Here is a 25,002-nt window from a genome sequence, read left to right as displayed (position 1 = left end):
TTTTTTTAAATGAAATTTCAGTGGTTAGAGGTTCATTTTTATTATTAGGATTTTTACAGGCACATATAAAAATAGATTAGAAAAATATGACATAAGCAGAATTATATCATAATAAGAATATACAAAAGGATACGGGAAGAGACCAACCGGTGACAAAGTACCTTTAGAGCGGTCAGAACACAATTACAAATTTATGAGTTCATTTTTAATTAATTATTGTTAAAAATATATATGTAGGCCTATTACAAAAGTGTTATTAAATTTGACGACATTTAGACCATCGGCAACTTACCAAAGAAACACTCGACGGAAAATTAACTTTCTTCGATTTTTATTTTACATCGGCCGGGTTTAACGCTAAACCGCCTGTCCTATTCTGAATTGTACCACCAATAACACATGCTATCAAAGTGTAAGATAAGATAAGTTGTTTTCCGGTCAACGGTCCATTCATAACAAACAAAAAATCTCTCAGCACCAAATTTTTGGTTAGTGGCGCTATGAGGTACGACATTACATATTATTCAAATGCTTTGTAATTTTCGATACCATTAATTCCAACAAACAAATGATAGGGCTACTTAAAATTATTTATGTGGTTACCAACCGTCTCGCATCGTTTCGGGACGGTCCCGCATTTCAAGTGATTTTTAATGAAACACGCGTTTTGAACACATGCGTATACCGTGACCACAATATTTGTCACGCATTTATCAGAAGTCATTAGGGTTGGTGAGTAACCTGCCAAAATACGCAAAATTTTGCCAAAATACGCAAATTGAGGGCGCTATGCTTTGCCAAAATACGTAAATCATGCCAAAATACGCAAATCTGCTTTGCCAAAATACACAAATCACATGCCAAAATACACAAATCTGCTTTGCCAAAATACACAAATCATGCCAAAATACACAAATCATGCCAAAATACGCAAATCATGCCAAAATACGCAAATTGAGGGCGCTATGCTTTGCCAAAATACGCAAAATACGTAAATCATGCCAAAATACGCAAATCTGCTTTGCCAAAATACACAAATCACATGCCAAAATACACAAATCTGATTTGCCAAAATACACAAATCATGCCAAAATACACAAATCATGCCAAAATACGCAAATCTGCTTTGCCAAAATACAAAAATCATGCCAAAATACGCATATCTGTATTGCCAAAATACGCAAATCATGTCAAAATACGCAAATTAAGGGCGCTATGCTTTGCCAAAATACACAAATCATGCCAAAATACCCAAATCTGCTTTGGCAAAATACGCAAATCTGCTTTGCCAAAATACGCAAATCATGCCAAAATACGCAAATCTGCTTTGCCAAAATACACAAATCATGCCAAAATACGCAAATCTGATTTGCCAAAATACGCAAATCATGCCAAAATACGCAAATCTGCTTTGTCAAAATACACAAATCATGCCAAAATACGCAAATCTGCTTTGCCAAAATACGCAAATCATGCAAAAATACGCAAATCATGCCAAAATACGCAAATTGAGCAAAAAGATAGTGACGCTATCTTTGAATGCAGTTAAAAATCCATGGAATAAAATATATAGAGGGCAGCAATCAGGAAATCGTTTTTATATACCTGCAGTTTTTCAATATCTATTATAAATTTGAGTGCAATTACCCATATTAAAATGGTATAGCCTAGCCCGTGCTATTCTTTAACAGGCAATACCTCAATGCAAATACAATATGTATGCGCGCCTCACTTCCAGCGCGACGTGCTGCAGCAAACCGCAATTGAATGTAGTAAAACCTCCAGATAATATATAAACACCAACAGCTTATGTAGTAAATACAAAATCAACACCAGCTAATGTAGAACGGTCAACAGCTAATGGAGTAACGAAAATTCATTTATACATTTTTTAGTTTATCCACCTCTCGTAAGCGACCGAATTCAAAATGCGGCCATCTCGTAAGCGATCACCTCCCTAAAACGATCACACATCGTAAGCAGCCACCCTCTATTGATCGACCACCATCTCTGTAAAGGGACCGCTTCTCATAATCGACCACATCCCGTAACGACCACCTCTCAGTGGCTTATGTAACCTTTCGTTGGCAATATTCTGTCTTATATATATATATATATATATATATATATATAAATCCAAAGACAAATTACTGAAAAAAATGACAATGCTGTGGGTATCATATATGGCGGTCCGAGTTCGAGTCTCGGTTGGGGCGACTTTTTCTCATTCTCACAGATTTCCTCATCTTTATCATTTTAAATTAATTAATTAAATTTAAGTATATCACCGGGCGGTTTAGAATTAATGTTCTTTGCCTGATGTGTTTATATATATAAAAGTATCTCTTCGGAGATCCCGCCTCGTGAATAAAAATACTGAAAGATGAGGGCGTATCAGTTTGATTCGCTGTTGCGCGTGCGTACAACTGAGGACTAGTGCTGTTCCGCCGTACCACGCCGAGAATGTTAAAGAGTCGCTATCCAATCAAGTTTGAACAATACCATGAAAGCCCCAGTGGTCTAATGGTTAGGGCAACTGCATATCAAGCAGGCGGTCCGAGTTCGAGTCTCGGTTGGGGCGACTTTTTCTCATTCTCACAGATTTCCTCATCTTTATCGTTTCAAATTAATTAATTAAATTTCAGTATATCACCGGGCGGTTTAGAATTAATGTTCTTTGCCTGATTTGTTTATATATATAAAAGTATCTCTTCGGAGATCCCGCCTCGTGAATAAAATTCTGAAAGATGAGGGCGTATCAATTTGATCTCTGGTGCGCGTGCGTGCAACTGAGGACTAGTGCTGTTCCGCCGTACCACGCCGAGAATGTTAAAGAGTCGCTATCCAATCGAGTTTGAACAATACCATGAAAGCCCCAGTGGTCTAATGGTTAGGACATCTGCATATCAAGCAGGCGGTCCGAGTTCGAGTCTCGGTTGGGGCGACTTTTTCTCATTCTCACAGATTTCCTCATCTTTATCGTTTCAAATTAATTAATTAAATTTCAGTATATCACCGGGCGGTTTAGAATTAATGTTCTTTGCCTGATTTGTTTATATATATATATACACATATATTAAAATCCTTGATTTAATCCAGTTACCGTTAAATGAAGACTTATTTTGTATACATATAAATTGGTTAATAATATTATCATAGCTTATTGGTTTCTTATTTAACATATTATTACAAGCATTAGCTACTGAACTAGAATTAATAACTGCAAAAAATGAATTTTAAAGATTAATCTTTCCACCTTTTTTGTCACTTTTTCTGGATGTAAAATACTGGAAATATATATCATTTTTTTAGAGTGCTAAAGTTGTTTTCTTCCGAATAATGTAATATGCCCTTTAGGGTATTTTCATTGCAATTAAGTTTCTTTTTTCCAGCTCATATGTTCCATGTCCTGTTATCAATGTAATCGACGATGAAACATTCGCTTTGAACAAGAATACAAAAGCTATGCATGTTGGTGGATTTTCATGGGACCTGACATTTGACTGGCACATAGTTCCACAGACTGAACGTATCCGCATTCGTGGCATTGATAGTGAACCGGTTAGGTATGTTAGTAGTATAGCCTATCATAATTACCAAACCCTTATAGTCTGGGAGCCCGTAACATATGATTTCACCCTATTCCACCCAGGTTTGACCCCTTAATGTTATTAATACTATCAAAGACATTCCAAAAAAGTTTATCAGCCCGGGGGTTGGTCTAGTCTCCAGATTCTTCAGTCTCCAGTCTTGATATGAGCAGTTGATTACATGGCAAAGTGGTATTGACAGTTCATACGCAAATGTCTCAATGAACTTGGCAGATATCTGATCAGGGTCACAAGAACTTTGTTGCGCAAGAACAAACCTCCCATGGTTCAACCTGTCGTGGTCGTGCACTATTTCAGAGTCTTCCAACACGATATATCTTGGCTTACTTTGCCCCGATACATGCAATTATGCGAATTTGCTGACGATGTGTTTTTGAGATGGCTAACATTTTTAGTTTTTTCTATCTACTCGTATGGTTATATTGATCTTATTACGATAGAACCTCCATAACCCCGGCTTGTTGTTAGCGAACGCTTCTTGTCTCTTTTTTTTATACGAGATTTTGTCAAGGCAAACACCCATGGTTTATCAGTGGGTTAACGTTTCACAGTTGTTTTGAAAAGAAAGTATCAATTGAGAGATGAAGTGTATTATAGAATTCTGTACATTTTTCCCGAGATCCTAAAGGATTAAAAACATCACTCCAGTCAACTCACCCTGCGATTTCTTGACCAATGAAGACTCTATTTTAATATGTATAATGTTGTTAACGTTTCGTTGTCTTCGACGAACATTGTTTTATATGCTTTTACAACAGAGTCATTGGGAGATACAAAGAGTTTTGTTCCATATGTAACTAAATTGTAATTTTTTGTTGGGTACTTCAATATGGTGGATGTGTATCTCTCCTAAGTCGATTTTATAGATTCAATTATTTTTCTATTTTTAGTTGTACTTTGTTTTAATCTTAAGAATTGGCAAGTTTAAAAAAAATTGAGCAGATGCATGTTTTTTGGGTTGATTTTTCGCGGATGTTTCTTAGGCCCAGACTAGGCCAGCAGTGTGAATGGTGAACAACCAGGTTGATATCCTTTAGACCATGATGGCTCCAGCACCTAGAAAGACAAGCGTGAGTAATAAAAAAAACAATGGGAAAGGTAGTAAAAACATAACAATCTGTGTGGAAACTGTTCTAAGAATGTACTGGACGGTGATAAAGCTCTAGAATGTGAACTGTGTAGGTACTGGCATCACTATCCCAAGAGAAAGCCGGACGGATTAAATATTGCTGAATTTTAAATTGAGGGGTATCAACTATTCATACCAAAAACAATTAGGAGAGGTAGAGGTGTTGTTTTATTTTTGGAGGATGGTCTATCAGGGTCTTTAGTAGAGAACGGTTTGGATCAAGATTTACATAAAAGTTGCTTCGTGTATACAGAAGTCTATCTAGTTCTAACAACAATAACCAGACATTGTGTAAGATGTTGGTCAAGTTAATACAGGATGTGTTGTGATTGGAGATTTCAACTATGGTGAAATAAATTGGGAAAGAAACACTGTTGAAGGCAGGATTGCAACTGGAAATTAACTTTCTAAGATTTTGTTAATGGTTCCTATGTCAACTCACACAGTTGCCTACCAGATATAGAGAAGGTCAGACACCTATCATTCTTGATCTAGTTTTGGTCAAGGATGAAGATTTGATATCAGGCATAAAGCAATGTCCACCTTTAGGCAAGGATCCAGTTTAAGGTGTCTATTTCTGAAAAGCATGTACCCATAAGGAGCTATTACCATGGTTGGTAATTATGATAGTCTTCATGAGATATCAGATAAAATTAACAGGAAGAGAATGTAAATAATAAGAATGGTGAACAAGCATGATGAGTTATACCAACGAGAAGACCGAGACACAATAAACGTCAACCACAATGGATAAACAAAGTGTTAAATGCCATTAAACAGAAAAATAAGAGCTGGAACAAATATTTTAAAAAGAGGATAAAAGACGACTGGGTTCAGTACACGGTGAAAAGAAATATTTCTACTCAATCAGTAAGTTTATTAAAAACATGATGGGAACCTGGCCAAATCTGATCAAGAAAAAGCTGATGAATTATAATATAAGTGTTTTTACAATTGAGGATTTTTTTTCAGTACCAACCGACGTGAGGGCTCCTCTTGTAACTTTAAAGACCCCCCCCCCCCCTTCCCTACGTTTTTTAGATCTAATTTAAGATCAAAAACTATATTTAATGGTTTTAAACGGTTAAAAATGTGAAAAATAAGTCGATTCTAATAATTATAGCGGCCCGCTATAAATTCCAAAATGCATTGCGCGCGGATTGATATTTTTGTTTTTCTACTGTAATTCACTTTTCGATCGATCGTGAGGCCAAAACAAATGGAAGACTGCTAACTTTTCAGCGAAAATACCGGGTTTTCCCCAATTTGTATCAATAAGTCTGGCAAAAATAGAAAGATAATTAATGCAGCAATTATACAACGTCAGGCTATAGGTATATAGCTAGCGTACGATTTTCGTAATTTACCGATGTTTACCAGCTAGGCCTACAAAACTGAGCCTAGCTAGGCTAGGCCTAAAGACCGTCCACGAGATGTCATTCGCCGCGAGCTACTTAGGTAGTGCATAATTGTTTCTCATTTTTTATCATAATTTACCATAAAACGTACATTTAAGACAAGGAATGACCTGGTTTAATGTTTTTAAAGTAATATTATATGTATTATTTTTACAAAACGTCACAAATTGTAGGGAAGGGGTCTTTAAACAATGTTGAGGTAATTGACAAGCCTCTCACAGCTGGATATTATTAACAAATCTCCAGTACCAAACGGTCTCCATTTAAGAGGTTTAAAAGAGTCACACAGCCAAATTTGCGTTTCATTACAACGTATTTTCACTAAATTAATAAAAGAGTGAAGTATACCTAAATCTTAGATAGAGGCTATAGTTGTTTAGATATTCTAAAAAGGAAGGAAAAGTTTACCTGAAAATTACAGACCAGTTAGCCTGACATCAAGTGTAAGTAAGAGGTTATTAGAGGGGCATTCCACAGTATTTTTTTGTTACGGACGGGACATTTTTGAGAATATAACTAGACATATCTTAGAAATAAAAAAGAATACAAGATTCAAAGTAGAATAAATGTATACATATATGGCCAATGTTTATTATGAAAGTCAAAAAAAGAAAAAAGACTGTACAAAAAATTTTTTATTATGAAAATTGCATGCGTTGGGATGGGACGGCAAATGGACATGACTTTTGAGAAGGTTTACGTATTGTAATATTTCTCCTCATTTAAAAGAGATTTTGAAATTTGTTTTGTATTATTATGTTGCCAGATAGTTGTTTTAGATAACTGAATGTTAATTATAAAAATTGAACTGCAAATGTATTAATAAATATGATTTATATGAATCAAAATATAATTCAACCTTTGAAACACTGTTTAAAAGTTTATGTCAAGTGAAAATATTAAAATTCATAAATATGAAATATTGTTTATAAAATTAATTATTCAAAGAGTTATAACGAGAAGCAATATTGTAAAATGTTATGAAAATATTTATTTACACTAATATAAAAGTTATGCTTGGCATATTAAACAAGACTTCAAGATATTAACACATTTAAGGCGAATCTTAAAAAATTGGCGTTTGACGTCTGAATTTGTTAGTGGATCCAAGTTGCATCTGAAATTTTCTTCTATTCTTGCTTGGATTTAATAACTGTAGGCCTACTTCTATTAAAATTCAATCTTAATTATTTAGTATCTGATTTATAAAAGGTTCTTGGTTGCAAATTCTCCAAAGAATAAAATCTACAAAGCGATGACCGCACCCAATACTCCCATTCATACTGGTCATGTTGTTTTGGATTTAGGTATTGTTCTTTTGTGGATTGTTATTTTAAATACAGACCACAATGTTTTGTGATTAATAAACAACAGTTAGCACCTTTGTACAGTTGTACTTCTCAGCCTACAGTACAAAAACACTTTTTAATTTTTACAATATTGTCATCACAATTCACATCCATAACAAAAATGTCCCATCCGTACATTCAATAAGTTTTGATAGTAATGTTTTTTTTAAAAAACTTGTTTAAATCTATTGCAATTTAATATCCTTAGGAGTTGAAAATTAAAATTTAAAATTAGGAATTAAATAACAATTTTAAAGCCACTACTTCAATGAACACAAGTGAGGAAAAACCCCCAATCGAAATGTCTCAGAAGTAACAATTATGAATTTTGAAATGCAAGTATGAAATTAATAAACAATTTTAATAAAATACTTTATTATGAATAATTGGAGCTTACTTTGAAAAAAAAGTAACTGCAGTATATTTATGGGCAAAAATGTTAACAAGATCCATGGTTTTATTATGAAATAAAAAGGATTTAAATGATATGTCCTGTCCTTAACAAAAATGTCTGTCCCGTGCCTATGAAAAATGTCATCAATATATTTTTGAATATGATATTTTCACCAAAAGTTTCAAAATATTTGTTTATAATGTATTGCATATAGTTTTAAAAGGAGAAAACAAAATATTAAATTGTGGTATCAATACTTTTAACTGAAATGTAAAAAACACCATAAAACTACTATTAAAATGTCGCGGAGGGGACAATTATGAATTTTGAAATGTATATATGAAATTTAATAAACAAAATATGTGTTATAAAATGCTTGAATATGTACAATAGGGACATAGAGTAACTATATCTGGCAAAAAAATGTTCAAAAGATGCATGGTTTGTGAAATAATTAGGATTTAAATGATACGTCCCGTCCGTAACAAAAATGTCCCGTCCGTAACAATATATTTTTGAAATATGATATTTTCATCAAAATCTAAAATTTTCTAAAAATTTGTTCATAATATAATGAGATATAGTCCTCAGGAGAAGAAAATGAAATATCAAGATTTTTGCATCATTACTTTTAAAATAAATGTTAAAAAAATGCCTAAAACGTCGCGGACGGGACATTTATGAATTTGAAATGGATGTATGAAATTAATAAACAACAAAATTTTAATTAAATACTTGATTATGTATTATTGAGAAATAAAGTAACTATATCTGTTGAAAAAACAGTAATAAGATGCATAGTTTATGAAATAAATAGGATTAAAAATGTTCCGTCCGTAACGCCAAATATGATTTTTTCATATTTAATATTCAATAACTTAAAAAATCAATATCAGAAAAATAAAAAAAATGTTATTTAATAAACTTCAACATGTCTACTTTGAGAAATGGCCAAGAGTTACATCAAAATCAGTAAATGAAATTTTTAAACCCACGGACCAAATACTGTGGAATGCCCCTAGATCCAAATTATTTGATTACTTTGAAAACAACGTATTTCCGCTCAGATGACGATGGTTTAGGCGTGGGAGTTCATGCTCTATTCTAACTGTTATGTTATGGAACAATGGACAAAGCGGATGGATGTAAATCATAGTATAGATTGCATTTGTCTTGATTTCAGTAAAACTTTTGATAGTGTCCCACATCAACATCTTTTATCTAAAACGAAAATGCTTTTGAATTGCTGGTAACTTGTTGAAATGGATTGAGGTTTATTTGACTGGACGTACACTTGGGAATGAAAAAATATCTGAACCAACTAATATAGCCTAACAAGTGGTATTCCTCAAGGAAGTGTACTGGGTTCGGTTTTATTTAATTTCTTCATCAATTATTTACCATCTATAGTTTCACAATCCCACATGAAGCTTTTTGCTGATGACTTATTCAAGGTGGTTGGTAATGAGTATGATGCATTACTGCAGAATGATCTATTTTCTACAGTAGAATGGTCTAAGAAATGGCAACTACCTTTTAATAAAGCGAAGAGTAAAGTTATTCACCTTTTGGTAAGGTAAATCAAAATTCAGTTATACAATGGAGGAAGCCAGATTGGATGTTCCAACAACTACAAAGAAAAGATTTAGGAGTACTCTTTGACAACACACTTACTTTTTCAACTAATATTACTGATGCAGCTGAAAGATCAAACTCAAAACTCGGGATAGTGAAGAGATCGTTTACGTCATTAAATATCATGAGCGGAAATTAAGCTTATACAAGTCAATAGTTCGACCAACGTAGGTATAAACAAAGTTTGGTGTCCAATGTATGAAAAAGATGGTGATATACTAAGAACTTACCTTGACTTCTGTATGCAAAAGTTGCCATCTCAGACAGCGTTAGAAGTCAAGACAGTTTCTTTTCTGTCAGAGCAGGAACGACTTACCAGAGAAAGCAGTTATGGCACCAGAGATTGAGAGTTACTGATTGAAGTTCAATCCATAAAGGAGAACGTGGGAAGGAACATCCAGAGGGGCTTATACGCACCTGTTTTAAGCCCAACAACAAACGTAAAAGTAATTGTTAGCCTCCAATTGCGTTTGTTATAGTAAAAAATGTGTTATGTTGGTTTAGTGCCACCACCTCAATTTAAACCATGTGTTTCATCAAAAATAAACTCTAAAGCTGTGGTTGGATTCTTCGAATGTATGATCCGCCTCCTAATCCTAGTACCATATCACGACGGCACATACCATTACACAAAAGGCCTACGTGAGTGAAGCATATTCACTCAAGTGTAATAATTACAGCATATCATTTACAAATGTCAACTAAATGAGTAGAAACTATAACAAATTCAGAACTTACGCTCTGTCATCTCAAACAAACAATCTTATCTTTGATGATTACATATATATATAACTTTGTTCTCTTTCAACAATTTATCCTACACCTCTTTTCGTCGACTCGCCTCAAACATAAAACTGAGCGCGCACTAACAATTTCGCTCAACAAAACACTCCCCCACCCAAAGCAATAAAACATAACACATTTCAATATCAAATCTCTAAAACTTTAGCTTTTATAAACAATAAAGTCTCAAACGGTAATATTATTAAACCTCCAATTCATAATCTGCTGGGACTAGTAATACTAATCTTTGAACGGCTCTCTTGATGTAACCCACGACTCCAGTTTCAGTGACTGTCTTTAGTTCTTTAGTTCATCACTCTACCAGTCTTCCATCGTCCTCGTTTTACTCCTTCCTCTTGTTTTAACATAACGTGACCGACTTGTAGATTTCGAACCTCTGTATGCCACTTCTTACGGATGACCATCGTAGGGAAATCATCTGTCATCCACTTCAGTTAAACCGTACCTTGGATAAACTTGGGGCGTTTCGCATGCCCCTTGTGATCACACCACGGACCACTGGGTACATCCGATGAAGCACGACCTTGCAACAAATCGTTGAGACATACATAACTCCCGTCTTCAGGGTTGGTCGGATGTCTACCTATCGGTCTGCCGTTCATTACGTTCGCAACTTCGAATAACATATATCGGTTCGCCCACCACATGGGATAAGGTTTTTTCACGTCTTTTATCAAGCTTTCTGTGACACCATTTTGCCACGGCGAATCTGGTGTTGAAAACTTCCACTTAACTCCATGTTTAATTCCGAAGTTCTGTAAACTCTCCTTTGCTGCAACTAATTGTGTACCACAGTCACTAAATTCTTCTCTATGGTATCCTCTAATAGAAGCAAATCTTCGAAAGGCTTTCATGGAGGAATCGGAGCTGTAATTGATAGTTAAACAAGCCGCACCACCCAATACTTGCTTCTGATCTGTGACATATTAGTGTTGACTCCATTGTGTCCTCTATTGTGTACTGTTTGAACAACCAGCTTGGTGAATGCATGGTCATAAGTCAGTAGTGGGACTTCTTCGTGGTTGTAGCTAAACACATGCTCCTTAATCCTGTCGCCCACTACTGTCTTGTCGAAACCTAGTGTAGTGAATATATGGAGTTGGTTCCGAGCGTTCTCAGGCGTATATATATTCACGCGACGTACACTGACACTGAATAATTTCTCATACAAAAAGTATACTGTATTCAACTAAAACTTTTATTTCTTGTAACTCGATTAATACATCTTTCTACCAGTCTAGACCTTTCTTCTCTATAATCTATACGTCTATCTACTTTGATCTTATTCTCTCTACTCCTCTAATATCTATTACATTCTACTCTTATACTGGACATGCAAATTAGGGGCTTCAGAGGAGGATAACATTTTCCCTCCAAAGTTTCCCTCCAAAATTATACGATTTTGATTGGCTAATAAAATTAAGCAGACCTAGTCTAAAGCATCCTTATCTAAACACAGGGAATCAGAACATAAATATTATGACATTCCCCCTCTTGGGAAAAAGATTGTGTCAATCTTTCCAAAAATTTAACATTTAAAACCATTTTACTTTAAACTATCTACTAATAACACCTCTATAATATTATTTATGCACAGCTTAATCCATCTGCATTTCCATTTAATGATCCTTTCTTGTAAATAACTTTAAATTTATATCCTTGTAAAAACAGAGCCCATCTCATAAGTCTAACATTGGCACCCTTCATTGAGTCCATCCATCTCAATGCCTGGTGGTCAGTATGAACTTGAAATTCACAACCATACAGATAATACTTAAGTTTATTGATAGCCCAAACAATAGAGAGGCACTCTTTTTCTGGCACAGAATATCTCTGCTCATGTACAGATAACTTTCTACTTAAATACACAATGGGATAATCATTACCCTCGCCATCTATTTGGCTCAGCACTGCCCCTATGCCATAATTTGAGGCATCGGTTTGCAATATAAACATCTTATCAAAATTTGGGGCTTTTAATACATTATCATCAGTAAGTCGTTTCTTTAAAGTTACAAAGGCATTTTCACATTGTTCATTCCACTTAACGGTATTACTTTTACTCTTTAAAGTTAAATCAATCAATGGCTTAGCAATATCGGCATAGTTTTGTACAAATTTTCTGTAGTAGCCAGTTAATCCGAGAAATGATCGGACTTGTTTCTTAGACAAAGGTCTGGGGAACTTTTCCACAGCCTCAACCTTATCAACCATGGGTCTAATTTCTCCATTACCAATCTTATGTCCCAGAAATTCTACCTGTGCATAGGCAATTTTACATTTCAAAGGCTTTGTTGTCAATCCAGCACTACTTAATCTTTCTAATACATCCTTCAAATGAAAAATATGATCTTTCCAAGTTTGACTATAAATACATATGTCATCTATATATGCCTTAGCATATCCCTCAGTACCTTGTAATACCTTATCCATTAATCTTTGGAAAGTACTAGAGCTATTTTGCATACCAAATGGAAGTACATTGTAACAATACTGTCCAAATTGTGTAATAAATGCTGATTTGTCTTTGGTCTTAGGATCCAGAGGCACCTGGTAAAATCCTTTAGTTAGATCTAACGTAGTTATGTATATTGCGGATGATACCTCATCCAACATTTCGTCTATGCGAGGCATAACATAAGGGTCAAATTGTGTAGTCTTATTTAGTGATCTAAAATCTGTCACCATTCTAATTTGATTCTGGCCTTTCTTCAGGGCAATAATAGGTGCAGCATAGGCACTAACTGTAGGTTCTATTATACCCATAGCCAACATACTATCTAATTCCTCTTTCAATTTACCCTTTAATGATTGGGGCGTTCTATATGCCCTATGCCTTATAGGCATTTCACCATTAGTCTTAATTTCATGTGTCACTAAGTGAGTTCTACCTGGTACATCCGAGAATACATTCTGTTGGTACTTTAACAATTCTGTTAATTGTTTAGTTTGTGTATCATTTAAATTACTACTAACGTTAACATCTCTCCATGTTTGCGATTGATGATAAGACAATCCTATGTCTATTTCACTATCTAACTCATTGTCATGGACTGTTTCATTTAAGTCTACTTCTTCTATTGACTGGACATTTGTCACTACATAATAACCATCTTTACTTATTTCTACTTTATCATACCATCTCTTTAACATATTAACATGTAGAATTTGTTTTTCTTTTCTTCTACCTCCTATGTATATTTCATAATTTACATCATTGACCTTTTTAGTCGCAGTGAAGGGGCCTTGCCATTTACTGTCTAACTTACTATTTCCTACTGGAAGGAATATCAACACTTTGTCCCCTTCTACAAATTCTCTATCAATAGCATTCTTGTTATAATGGTGGGACATAATTTCTTGTTGTTCAAGTTTGTTTACATTAGCATCTTTCATTAATTCCTCCATTTTTTCTCTTATGTCTAACATGTATTTGATAACATCAGTAGATGTTTCTTCATCCTCTACCCAATTACTTTTGAGTAAACTCAAGGGTCCCCTCACCTCTCTACCATAAAGCAATTTAAAAGGTGAATGGCCCGTCGCTTTACTAGGAACTTCTCTGTATGCAAACAGAAAGGGGGGTATGTAGTCATCCCAATTTTTTCTTTGCTTAACTGTAAGTGTCCTTATCATATTCTTCAATGTACCGTGAAATCTTTCAACAAGCCCATTGCTTTGGGGGTGGTACACTGTAGTCTTTAATTGATTAATCCCCAACATACTACATATAGATTGCATAATTGAAGACATGAAATTAGTTCCCTGATCATGTACAATCTCTTCGGGTAATCCTACTCTAGTAAAGACTTCTATTAGAGCCCTGGCTACTGTTTCAGCTCTAACATTGGGTGACGGGATAGCATCCGGATATCTCGTAGCATAGTCAATTATAGTAAGCATATATTTGTTATTACGGCTTGTTCTAGATAAGGGTCCAACAATGTCTATCGCTATACGTTTAAATGGTGTACTTATAATCGGTAATGGTATCAAAGTATGTTTCCTTTTACTTTTACCCTTATCTACCTTTTGGCATTCCTTACAGACTTTACAATAGACTACCACATCTTTAAATATACCTGGCCAATAGAATTGGTTCAGTACCCTACTTTTAGTTTTCTCAACACCCATGTGACCTGCAAATGGCACATTATGACCTAAGTGTAATACACCCTGTCTACACTGAGTGGGTAATACAATCTTTTCCACTTGGTTATTCTTATCTTTAATACTACTCCAATTTCTCATCAATATACCTTGTCTCATAAAGAAACATACCCTATGCTGACCTATTTCTTCTATAGGGACTACCCTATCAAACACTCCTTTGAGTGAGTCATCATTAGTTTGTAATTTGATCAGTTCTTGTTTAGTTAGGTTCAGCTTGTGCTGTTGTTCATAAGTTTTACGTTTGACTGTTTTATCTTTAGCTTTTATATCCTCATTTTCGTCAAACAAATTATTCATTTCTGTTCCATTCATATCATCTAAACACTTAGTTTTATTTACTTTGTTGTCATTTACTACTGTTTTCAACAATTGTACATTAGTTTCTTTAGGCGGCTCTTCTATCGGCTTAAAGTTACTATCTTTCCTTAACAATATCATGTTGTCTTGTATTCTAGCATCATTTTCTATTCTGGCTTGCTCTCTAGTTAGGACGAACATTTCTTTAGCCATTGTTTCCCCACAATTCTGGTCCAAATCATGACCCAATAACATGTCCCTCTGTAATCCTTCGATTACGGCTACAATCACTTTTCCTGTCACTATCTTACTTTCTATAGCTACCTCAGCTAAGGGGACGGTAATATCGCCTCCTATACCTCTTAACGTAACCCATTTTCCTGGCAAGTAACATTTAGTAGGCACTAGACTTTCCCTAACAGCTGACTGAGTACATCCCGAGTCTCTAAGCATAGTTATATCCTGTCCTTCTAATTTTCCTGGTAGTGTACACTTCTCCATTTTATTTTCTACACTATCCATAACTACTTGGGGTCTATCTGATTTTATTCCTTCACATCTTAAGCCATCTTTCACATTCGGGCCCTTCTTAGCGTCACTAGTCTTTCCTTTTGCTACCATCTTAGGACAATCCCCTATTTTATGTCCCTTCTCCTTACAATTAAAGCATAGGCCATTAATCCATTCATTTGAAGGTTCTCTCTGTTGGAAATTTCTACCATAGTTATGGAATTTGCCTCCCCTTCCGCGATACCTATTGTATCCTTGCTGCCTAGCTCCAGGGTTATTCTGAGTCGTACTATTCTTAGGTTTACTATTTTCTTGGCCCTTATAATACGTAGGCTTATTTTCAGAATTTACGGCATTCCAATAGCCACGGCCACCTCTATTAGCTATATAATCATCGGCTATCATAGCCATATCATAGCTCTTATTTACTTGTTTATCTCTAAGATAAAGCCTCAGATCTTCAGGCATTTTATCAAGTGCCTGTTCCATTATAATCATTTCAATAATGCCTGCAGCATCATCTTCTTTTACATTAGCACATTTCATCCAACATTTTAAATAATGGGAGAGCTCATTCAGCCATTCCCTGATGGACATATCTTTAACTCTGTTTGAATTTCTAAATTTAAGTCTGTAGGTCTCTGCGGACACATCATACTTTTCTAAGATTGCCTTCTTTAAGGTATCATAATCTACACATTCTTGTACGGTTAAGGATGCATAGGCTGTCCTAGCTTTACCAGACAGTTCAGGTGCTAACCTAGCGGCCCACGTATTCTTATCCCAACCTGTGGCTTCTGCCAAGTGTTCAAATGTTCTAAAATATATATCAATATCATCTGATTCCTTCAAAGTAGGAACCTTTACCTTCATTTCATCTACTATATTCCTAGCATTACTGTAGCTAGACCTATTTTCTAATTCCATCATTTTCACTCTTTCTTGTGATTCAATTTGTCTTTGCTCTATATCTGCTTCTAATCTTAATTGGTCTTGTTGGTACTGTAATTCTAACTTTTTGTTTTCGGCCTCGAACTTCATTCGAAAATATTCGAGCATCATATCTTTAGGCATACCGCCTGGTATTTCGGGCAAATCAATATCCCTAGCCATTTTATCATACATTTCATTGACTTGGTCAACCTCTTCTTGGTCAACCATATCTTCCCTAGTATCTTTTTCTGACATTGTCTTATCTATATTTTTACCCGATCTTAAAGTTGTCATGCTATCATGCTAATAAAAATTTTACTAATGAAATTTGTAAACTTATGTATACAAAATATGTTATAAAAGTATTTGTATTACCTTGATTCCATTCAGATATGTAAAAATATGAAATCCACAAAAATTTTTAAATGCAATACAATATAAGAAATTAATTTACTTCAGAGTCACAAACAACGTTCCTTTCAAAATACAAAATCCAACATGCAATATCCAAAAGCAAAGTACAAATCACAAAATCAATCGTTCCAAGTTCGCTCCGTACAAAAATTTACTTTCGAAATAAAAATAGTTTACAAAGTCAACTTTGCAAATCTTCTCAAAATTTACTGGGCTTCCTTCTGTTACTTCAGTCTTCTTCTTTCAGATCTCGGTGAATATATATCTCCGATGAATATCCAGCAGTCTTGAGCTCAACAGTACTTCTTCTTCGTTGTAATATCCAAACAACGGTATAAAAACTGTCAGGAATCCAGATCTTCGTAACCATTTAACTTTTTGGTTACCGATTTAACAGGCCCGTAGAGTAGGCACTGTCACTTCTTCTTCTTCTTCTTCTTCTTGATACTTAAATCATGTATCTTAAACAAAAATTTTCACCGCTGCCACCATGTAGTGAATATATGGAGTTGGTTCCGAGCGTTCTCAGGCGTATATATATTCACGCGACGTACACTGACACTGAATAATTTCTCATACAAAAAGTATACTGTATTCAACTAAAACTTTTATTTCTTGTAACTCGATTAATACATCTTTCTACCAGTCTAGACCTTTCTTCTCTATAATCTATACGTCTATCTACTTTGATCTTATTCTCTCTACTCCTCTAATATCTATTACATTCTACTCTTATACTGGACATGCAAATTAGGGGCTTCAGAGGAGGATAACATTTTCCCTCCAAAGTTTCCCTCCAAAATTATACGATTTTGATTGGCTAATAAAATTAAGCAGACCTAGTCTAAAGCATCCTTATCTAAACACAGGGAATCAGAACACAAATATTATGACACCTAGTTCTTAATGAAGTCGTTTGGTTTCTCCTCCATAAGTTTAATTAGTGGTCTTTATACTTGGCAGCCATCAGAACATTAACTCTTTCAGGAATCTCTTGCGAACTACACTTTTGTGAAAATTGTCTATTCTTCCACAGGTAATTTAAGGAAATCGGGGCCTTCTTGTCAAACTCTGTGCTCAATCACTGCTATTGGCCGCTATCAATCTGGACATATGTCGGTCTTCTTGCATTTGATATCGGACATAAACTGCCGCACCCATAGCCTTCTCTGATGCATTCGAAAACAATGGGTTTTACGCACCTAGGAATTTGTAGGTTCTTACATAATTGCAACCTTTGGAACAGTACCAACCAGTCATGTCTTTCAGGCTCTTTATGGGCGTATCCCAATCTATTTTTAGTCCCCATAACCTTCTCAACAACATTTTAGGTCCTATTCTCACGGGTGAGCGTATTCCTAAGTCAAATACCGCATTCATCTGACTCAAGCATGTTCATTTTGTCAAATTCTCTGGAACTTGTAATCCAATACTTTCAGCTTCTACACTCAGCCTATCCTCGACCGGCTGTCATTTTAATCCCAATACTTTCACTGGCTTAGAATCCTTTTCTATTTTGTTGCTTCACCTGATATAATCCACTTCTTTATTGTAAAGTTTATTTTCTTCAATAACTCATCAATTGGCTAGCTCTTTTTAAAGTTTCTTCTGTGCTTTCCAAATTATCAAGTACTAGATGGTACGCTCGCTTCGCTCGCGTACCATCTAGGTCGTGTCCACAGATGATTCTCGAATACACAGTAATTTCAGCGTAAAAAAAAAACCTGGCGATTTTAAATGTACGTACCGCAGGACTATTATAGTACATTGTCGTTTATAGAAACGAATAAATAGACACGATGATTTATGTAGTCAACTAAAATTAGCACCCTGGGAATTAGACCTACTTCCAGAGAAACTTAATTGTCTTAAAATTGAGTCCAAATTTTTTATTTGAACTCATTTAAACAAACCTAATTTGTGTTTTGTAAATAACATTAGAGTTGAGGGATGGGGAAGAGGATGGGAAGAACAATTTTTAAATATATTCTTTATCCCCTCAGTAACGAAATATTGTTTTAAATGTTTTATAGGCCTATCAATAATATACCACTAAATGCAGTAAAACATTTACGTTTTAATACTTTTTTAAAACTGTCCCTGTTATAGTCGATTGAAATAGTAAAGTACATGTAACGATACACCACTACGACATTCATATTTTTTATAATTATTAATTAATACAAACTTTGAGAAGCAACTGTCAGTAATACAGTTTTTATTTGTATATTATGTGTTTATATATCCAGCAGTAGAGCCTACCCACAGTCACAGTAATAAATGTTCTTTATATATTTGTTTATATATCTAACAGTAACCACATTCACAGTAAGAAAATTTCGATTCAAATACATATGTACAACACTGTCAAAGTATTGCAATACTATATCTCAGTTTTAAGTTTATTCTCCAAGGGCCGATAAATTTACCTACTTGTGTTAAACTAAAGGGCTCATAAATTTACCTACAAACTGGGAGTCTGAGAGATTGGAATGTTCCATTCATCGCAAATCAATACATTTGTAAAAACGTATATTAAATGTATCAAAATAGTATTTTTTAAAGAAAATCGGCCTGTCTTCAACATTATAATGCTGTACTCGAACTTTTCAACAGGTTTTCAGCTATTAAAAACAATTATCGTAGGAGGAGATAGGAAAATGCGAAGTGTCCTCGTATTATTGTGTGTGGGTATTTTTCAAATTGACATCCATTAGGCAGTGTATACCACGATCGGAAAACACCCATATTTGGGGCAAATCGTTGAACCTAAATTCGTTTTAATCGTCAATAACTAATTATCTAACTCAATTTAATTAGTAAACAGGGTTACATCAGGTGGTTAAAATCAGTATCGAAAGTACGAACCAACTTTATAAACCATCGAGTAAACATTCTAGAAATAACGCGCGATTTATCGAATGTTGCCCTTACGTAAATTTATATATAGATGTCATCCATGTACACGTTGTGTAGTATGGTGCTAGCGGGTTCGGGGAATTTCTCCTTTACCATTTCCGCAGTCTTGCGTAATGCACAGATAGCTATAGTTGCAGACGGAACTTGCGCTACAATTAAACACTTTACTTACTTTACGTACTTTCACTATCATGTTTCAAAACAGGGTGATGGCTCAGGTAGTGTACCGGTCCTTTATACTCGGCTAACGCATTTTTCTCAATTTTCCGTGCAACCTTTCTCTTTAGCATATTATCTTGAATCTGCTCTTTATAAGCCTCTTCTTTTTCTGGCTCTTTTCCAAGACTGTCTTCCAACTTGGCAGCTATCATGGCTTTGTAGTCTGGGTGCTCGTTAGGATCCCTTAGCAAGCATCTGCCACCTTCTTATGTCAGTCTCTCCTGTATCATCTCCAACTATCTTCTTTTAATGTATTGCATTTAATTGCTCAACCTTAATGGGCATTTTCCACATTTACAATTTCCTTATGTTGGTTGGCAATTCACTCCCATAATCTCAATCGTTAAAAATTGTTGGATTCTTGGTTCACCAGCACTTGAAGTTGATTGATATTACACAAATCTTCATTTTCACAACAAGCGTGACTACTGCAGATACAAGTTCCAAATCGGTTTTCCATCAGAAGCAAATTTCCTTGCTGTTTCACTTTCTGTGGGTGAAATCCAGTATACTTGAATTCAATCCAACAATCCACTTCTTCAGTCGGCTTGTGTATGTCACCTGCATCTCCGATTACTTCCTCTAACTTCTTAATATTCTGTTTCCTTAACTCTGTAGATAATTTATCTATACCATAGGCACAAACTTTGACCTTTTTCTCGATTTGATATAACTGTATCCATTTCTACCTCCTCTCCACCTTTCACTAATGTTATACGAGCAGATCTCCCTTTCGCATTCAACCTACTAGCCGCTTTATGTGTGACCATGGAATTCATTGCAGCACTGTCGAACACAACATTCACTCTGTTATGGCCTTAACCTTTATCGTCATATCCTGTAGTAGACATCCACTCGTTTTTCTGCGTGCACAGGTATTATCCACAATGACTGCCTCCACATTTGATTCAGTTTTTGGAGGTAGCGGTTTATCAAAATGGATTGAGGGATGATACATTCGTTTGCATCCTTCTTTTTCACATGCCTGCTTGTACCGACACTTGGATAATCTATGTCCACTTTTCAGACAACAAAAACATGCTCTTCTGTCTTTCAATTGATTATTTCCTCTACTTTCCAAGATTGATAAACTTTGCATTCTCCTGTCTTATGGCAAGCCCCATTGTGTAGCAAACAGTGCAACTCTCTTGCTTTAAAAACAATTAAATTATACAAAGACTAAGTTGCTGTTAAATCTGTCAAATCTGACTATTTTAGACACTGGTTTTCTAGTAGCAACCCAGATTCCCATATTTCCCTCAGACATAATAAACGTTTTAATGAACACGCTTGTAAAACTAACCGATTTTTCTCCAGTCCACTACCATACCTCACAAGATTATTGAACAACCGAATTGTCTATGACCAATAAGTGATGAATCAATTCTTTGTTTCATTATTTGTTTTTTTGATGTATTTTTTATAATAATATACATATCCTTATCAAAGGTTTTTTTCCTATTTTAAATTGAACCTTGTACAGGTTTTTTTTATATAATATTTTCTATGTTGCAATTGTATACCCCTTCCACACCAAAATCCCCGGATACACTCCAAAACGTCCAGGAACTCCGAGGTTTATAAAATAAAATTGTAAATGTCGCCATCTATTTTGTTTGTTTACATAGCGACGATCATTAGAATCGTTTTAATTAATAATATTTTTAATTTAATAATTATTTTCTTCTTCTCAGAAGTCATATAGAGCCTGTCCATACGTATTAGTCAGGGTCCTCGTGTATTTCCGTAGGATTTTAATGCCCAAAGTGAGATTTCACTTGATTTCACTTTATTATGGTGCTAGGATACCAAAAATGCTAGGTAACAAATTTTCACGATCCCGTAACCATGGTAACAGCCCCAATTTCAAAATGGCGACCAAATGGCCATATCTCCATAACCCTTTGGTCTATTGACAAGATATTGGTATCAAAATACTCGGAATATATATATTTATATTCGTTGTAATAGAAAATTTTACTAAATGCAACCGTAAATGCTATTTTTCTGTACTATTGACCCTTGACCTTGACTTGTACTGTATCTTAAAAACGGCTGGTCATATAAATTTAAAAATGGTCTCAAATTACTCAGACCTTGTATATTTATATTTATGGTAATGTAATATTTTGTTAAAAAATGTCCGGAAGCAAAGTTATTGACCTTTGACATAAAGAATAGCTTACAAGGATTCAAGATATTGGTATCAAAATACTCGGAATAAATATATTTATATTCTTTGTAATAGAACATTTTTACTAAATTTAACCGGAAATGCCATTTTTCTGCACTATTGACCCTTGACCTTGACTCGCACTGTATCTAAAAAACGGCTGATTATAGAAATTTAAAAATGGTCTCAAATTGCTCAGACCATACATATTTATATTTATTTTAATGCAACATTTTGTTAGAAAATGACCGGAAGTAAAGTTATTGACCTTTGACCTAATAAACATGAACTTTATGTATAAGCATTTATCTATTTGAGCATGTATCGGCAATGTGGTAGGAGATTAAAAATGAGTTTATACATTATTATTATCATTCGAATATTTAATTTCTAATTCACATATTTAGTTTTTATATATAATAGTATATACTTTATATTGTAAGTAAGCACATTTATCTATTATACAACTTTGGACAATAGTTAAAATTTAAGCAGAAATTCATTGCACTGTATTCATTTTCCTCCCATCCACTTCACTAAAATGACGTAGTCAAATTGATTCTTCCTGCACTTTTCCTGAAATGTTAATTGCTATACTTTTTACATTTTTCCTGATAAGAAACTGGAGCTCCAAAATTGGATTAAAACATCTTTAATTACATCAATACCATGCATTTATTGTGTCAGCAATCACTCAATGAGTGAGAGTGGTTGATCTTCAACTTTTGTACCTTTAATGCATTTTCATATATGGAGGTTTCTTATACATTGAACAGCTGCCGGCCATACATTATTACGTAGTTATAGACGTTCCTTGGTTTTCTTCCTAGATGTTTCGAGATATGAGAAGCAATCTTTCAATGCTAACATTGACTGCCATTTAGTGAGTCATATCGCCAAGCCAAGGAATCTATTTAAGGAGTAAGATTGTTAGAAATGACCAAGAGGTTTTTGATGTTTACAGCATTTTATGATTTTATCTCCCTCCTTTAAGCTACTAAATGTTTTCAGGGAGTCCACAACCAGACTTTACTCACAAATTTCAAAAAGCTTCAACTCCTATTTTTTTTTATTATCTCTGTTTACGATATATTTCTTGACTTTTTTTGAAATTAATACTAAGACAATGTTTAAAAAAGTGTTATTATTTGTTATGAATGTATTTTGATGAAATCTTGATGGATTTGTGTGTTTTGTGTTGAAGAGTGAGTTCGATGGGATATCTAGTTCGATTTCCTCATCTTAAGTAGTGCCAACAAGACCACCGACCCATTTTAACTGTTTTCCTTCTGTTCTAGAGCCTGATCCGGGAGAAAGAGCACTATTTAAATACAATTTTTTTTTCTTTACATTCAAATGAATTACAATCTTTTATTCCCTGTTATTGGGTCATCTACATCAAGCCAAGCTGTTCCATTTGTGTTAGATGGCAATGTATCAGAGACGAGCATATAAATGAAAACCAGTCATGGGCAAAACAAATCTGCAAGATACCTTCCTAATAATATAGATTATAATTACCATCAAATCTCATTCTGACATTTACTACTTTTAGCCAAATCAGAAATCTTCAATTAATACGTTCAAAGTGGCAATTGAAAACAATATTTGAAAATGCAAGTTTAGAAAAGAACTGAATAATAATAATTATCCAAAGTGAACGCCAGGCTAGTGATCTGGAGGTTGTTGGAGTCCCACAATACTTAAGTATTAATTATTATTCTTAGTAAGAGTGAAAATTACGTCAGAGTAGGGCAAAAAAATCTGACCAATATTTATCCATCCTTGTAATGTAAAAGCTATTCTCTATGTCAATGGTGAATAACTTTACTTCCGATCATTTTCTTACAAATATTGCATTACAATAAATATAAATATGTATGGTCTGAGCAATTTGAGACCATTTTTAAATTTCCATGACCAGCCGTTTTTTAGATACAGTGCGAGTCAAGGTCAAGGGTCACTAGTAAAGAAAAATAGCATTTTCGGTTACATTTAGTCAAAATGGTCTATTAGAACAAATATAAATATATTTATTCCGAGTATTTTGATACCAATATCTTATCAATAGACCAAAGGGTTATAATGTAGGCTGGTATGTCGTTTATATGAATGTCGTGTATATTTTTTGTTAAAAGCAAACTTTGACTTTATTTCATATCTTGATAATATAAGGAATGAAAAAAAATATGTTGCCATTTTTTCTAAAGAAATTTAAAGGACCAAATTCAAGATGGCCGCCAATACTCAAATAACCCTATTTAAAACCAGAATATCACCAATACCACAAATTATGAATGTGGAACAAGTCCGTTTTGATGGTATTACACATTATACAATCTTAACTATGTATAGCGATAATCTGTCGGCCATCTTGGATTTCAAAATGGCCGCCACTAAAAAATAAATTTAAATAATTTTTGTTGTTTCAACACAATGTTCTAAAATAGTCACTTCTCATAGGATTGTCTAAATATAAGGCTGTCGAAAGTTGTCAATGTTCTCTATATAATAGATATATAATACCCCTACTATGACCCTTGAATTACCTAATCGTTCAAAGTTGGAGTTGCAAAAGTATGGAACAACTTACATTGATATCAAATATTCAGCAACAATTAATTCTAAATCTAAATTATAGATCTCATTTCTTTTCATAAAAGTGAAACTTGTATTTCAATGTTTGTATCTCAGACAGGACCACAATATAAAACAAGTGTATTTATACCTTACTGGCAATTATACCCGCCACAGGGCGGCTTTCTAAATTAGTTTAAAGCCTTCTCAGACCCCAGTGTCCCTATACCCGCCAACCTCCACCCCTCTTCAATAACATCCCACACTCTTTTTTAAAAACAAATTCTTCCCAGGACAAATGTCAATTCAACTTTAGGGTTAGGGGTATACATAGCTATGATAGGCCTATGTTTTAAGTACGTTGTAAACTGTGTAAATGAATAGGTGTCATATTGGCTGATATATATAATTTAGATACTGCGGCCCCCAGCCTTCTTTCTCCTATCA

General features: G+C 34.4%; 2 protein-coding genes across 2 annotated transcripts in view; one reads left to right on the top strand and one right to left on the bottom strand.

Annotated features, from left to right (window-relative positions):
* Window positions 1–25,002, bottom strand: part of LOC144845486 (E3 ubiquitin-protein ligase RNF170-like) — a 291,346-nt gene that overhangs the window by 226,429 nt on the left and 39,915 nt on the right. The window lies entirely within an intron of this gene.
* The window catches only part of LOC144845474 (polypeptide N-acetylgalactosaminyltransferase 5-like), a 35,949-nt gene continuing 14,261 nt past the window's right edge, over window positions 3,315–25,002 (top strand). Inside the window, exon 1 of the mRNA XM_078702849.1 lies at window positions 3,315–3,566. Within this exon, the coding sequence (XP_078558975.1) occupies window positions 3,466–3,566 (101 nt within the window). The 5' untranslated portion in view covers window positions 3,315–3,465. The remainder of the gene's footprint in view (window positions 3,567–25,002) is intronic.

The sequence above is a fragment of the Antedon bifida genome, chromosome 6, assembly GCF_963402885.1.
Source record: "Antedon bifida chromosome 6, ecAntBifi1.1, whole genome shotgun sequence".
Lineage (NCBI taxonomy): Eukaryota > Metazoa > Echinodermata > Crinoidea > Comatulida > Antedonidae > Antedon > Antedon bifida.
The sequence above is the reverse complement of the archived record's forward strand: the minus strand, read 5'-3'. Positions and strand labels throughout refer to the sequence as shown.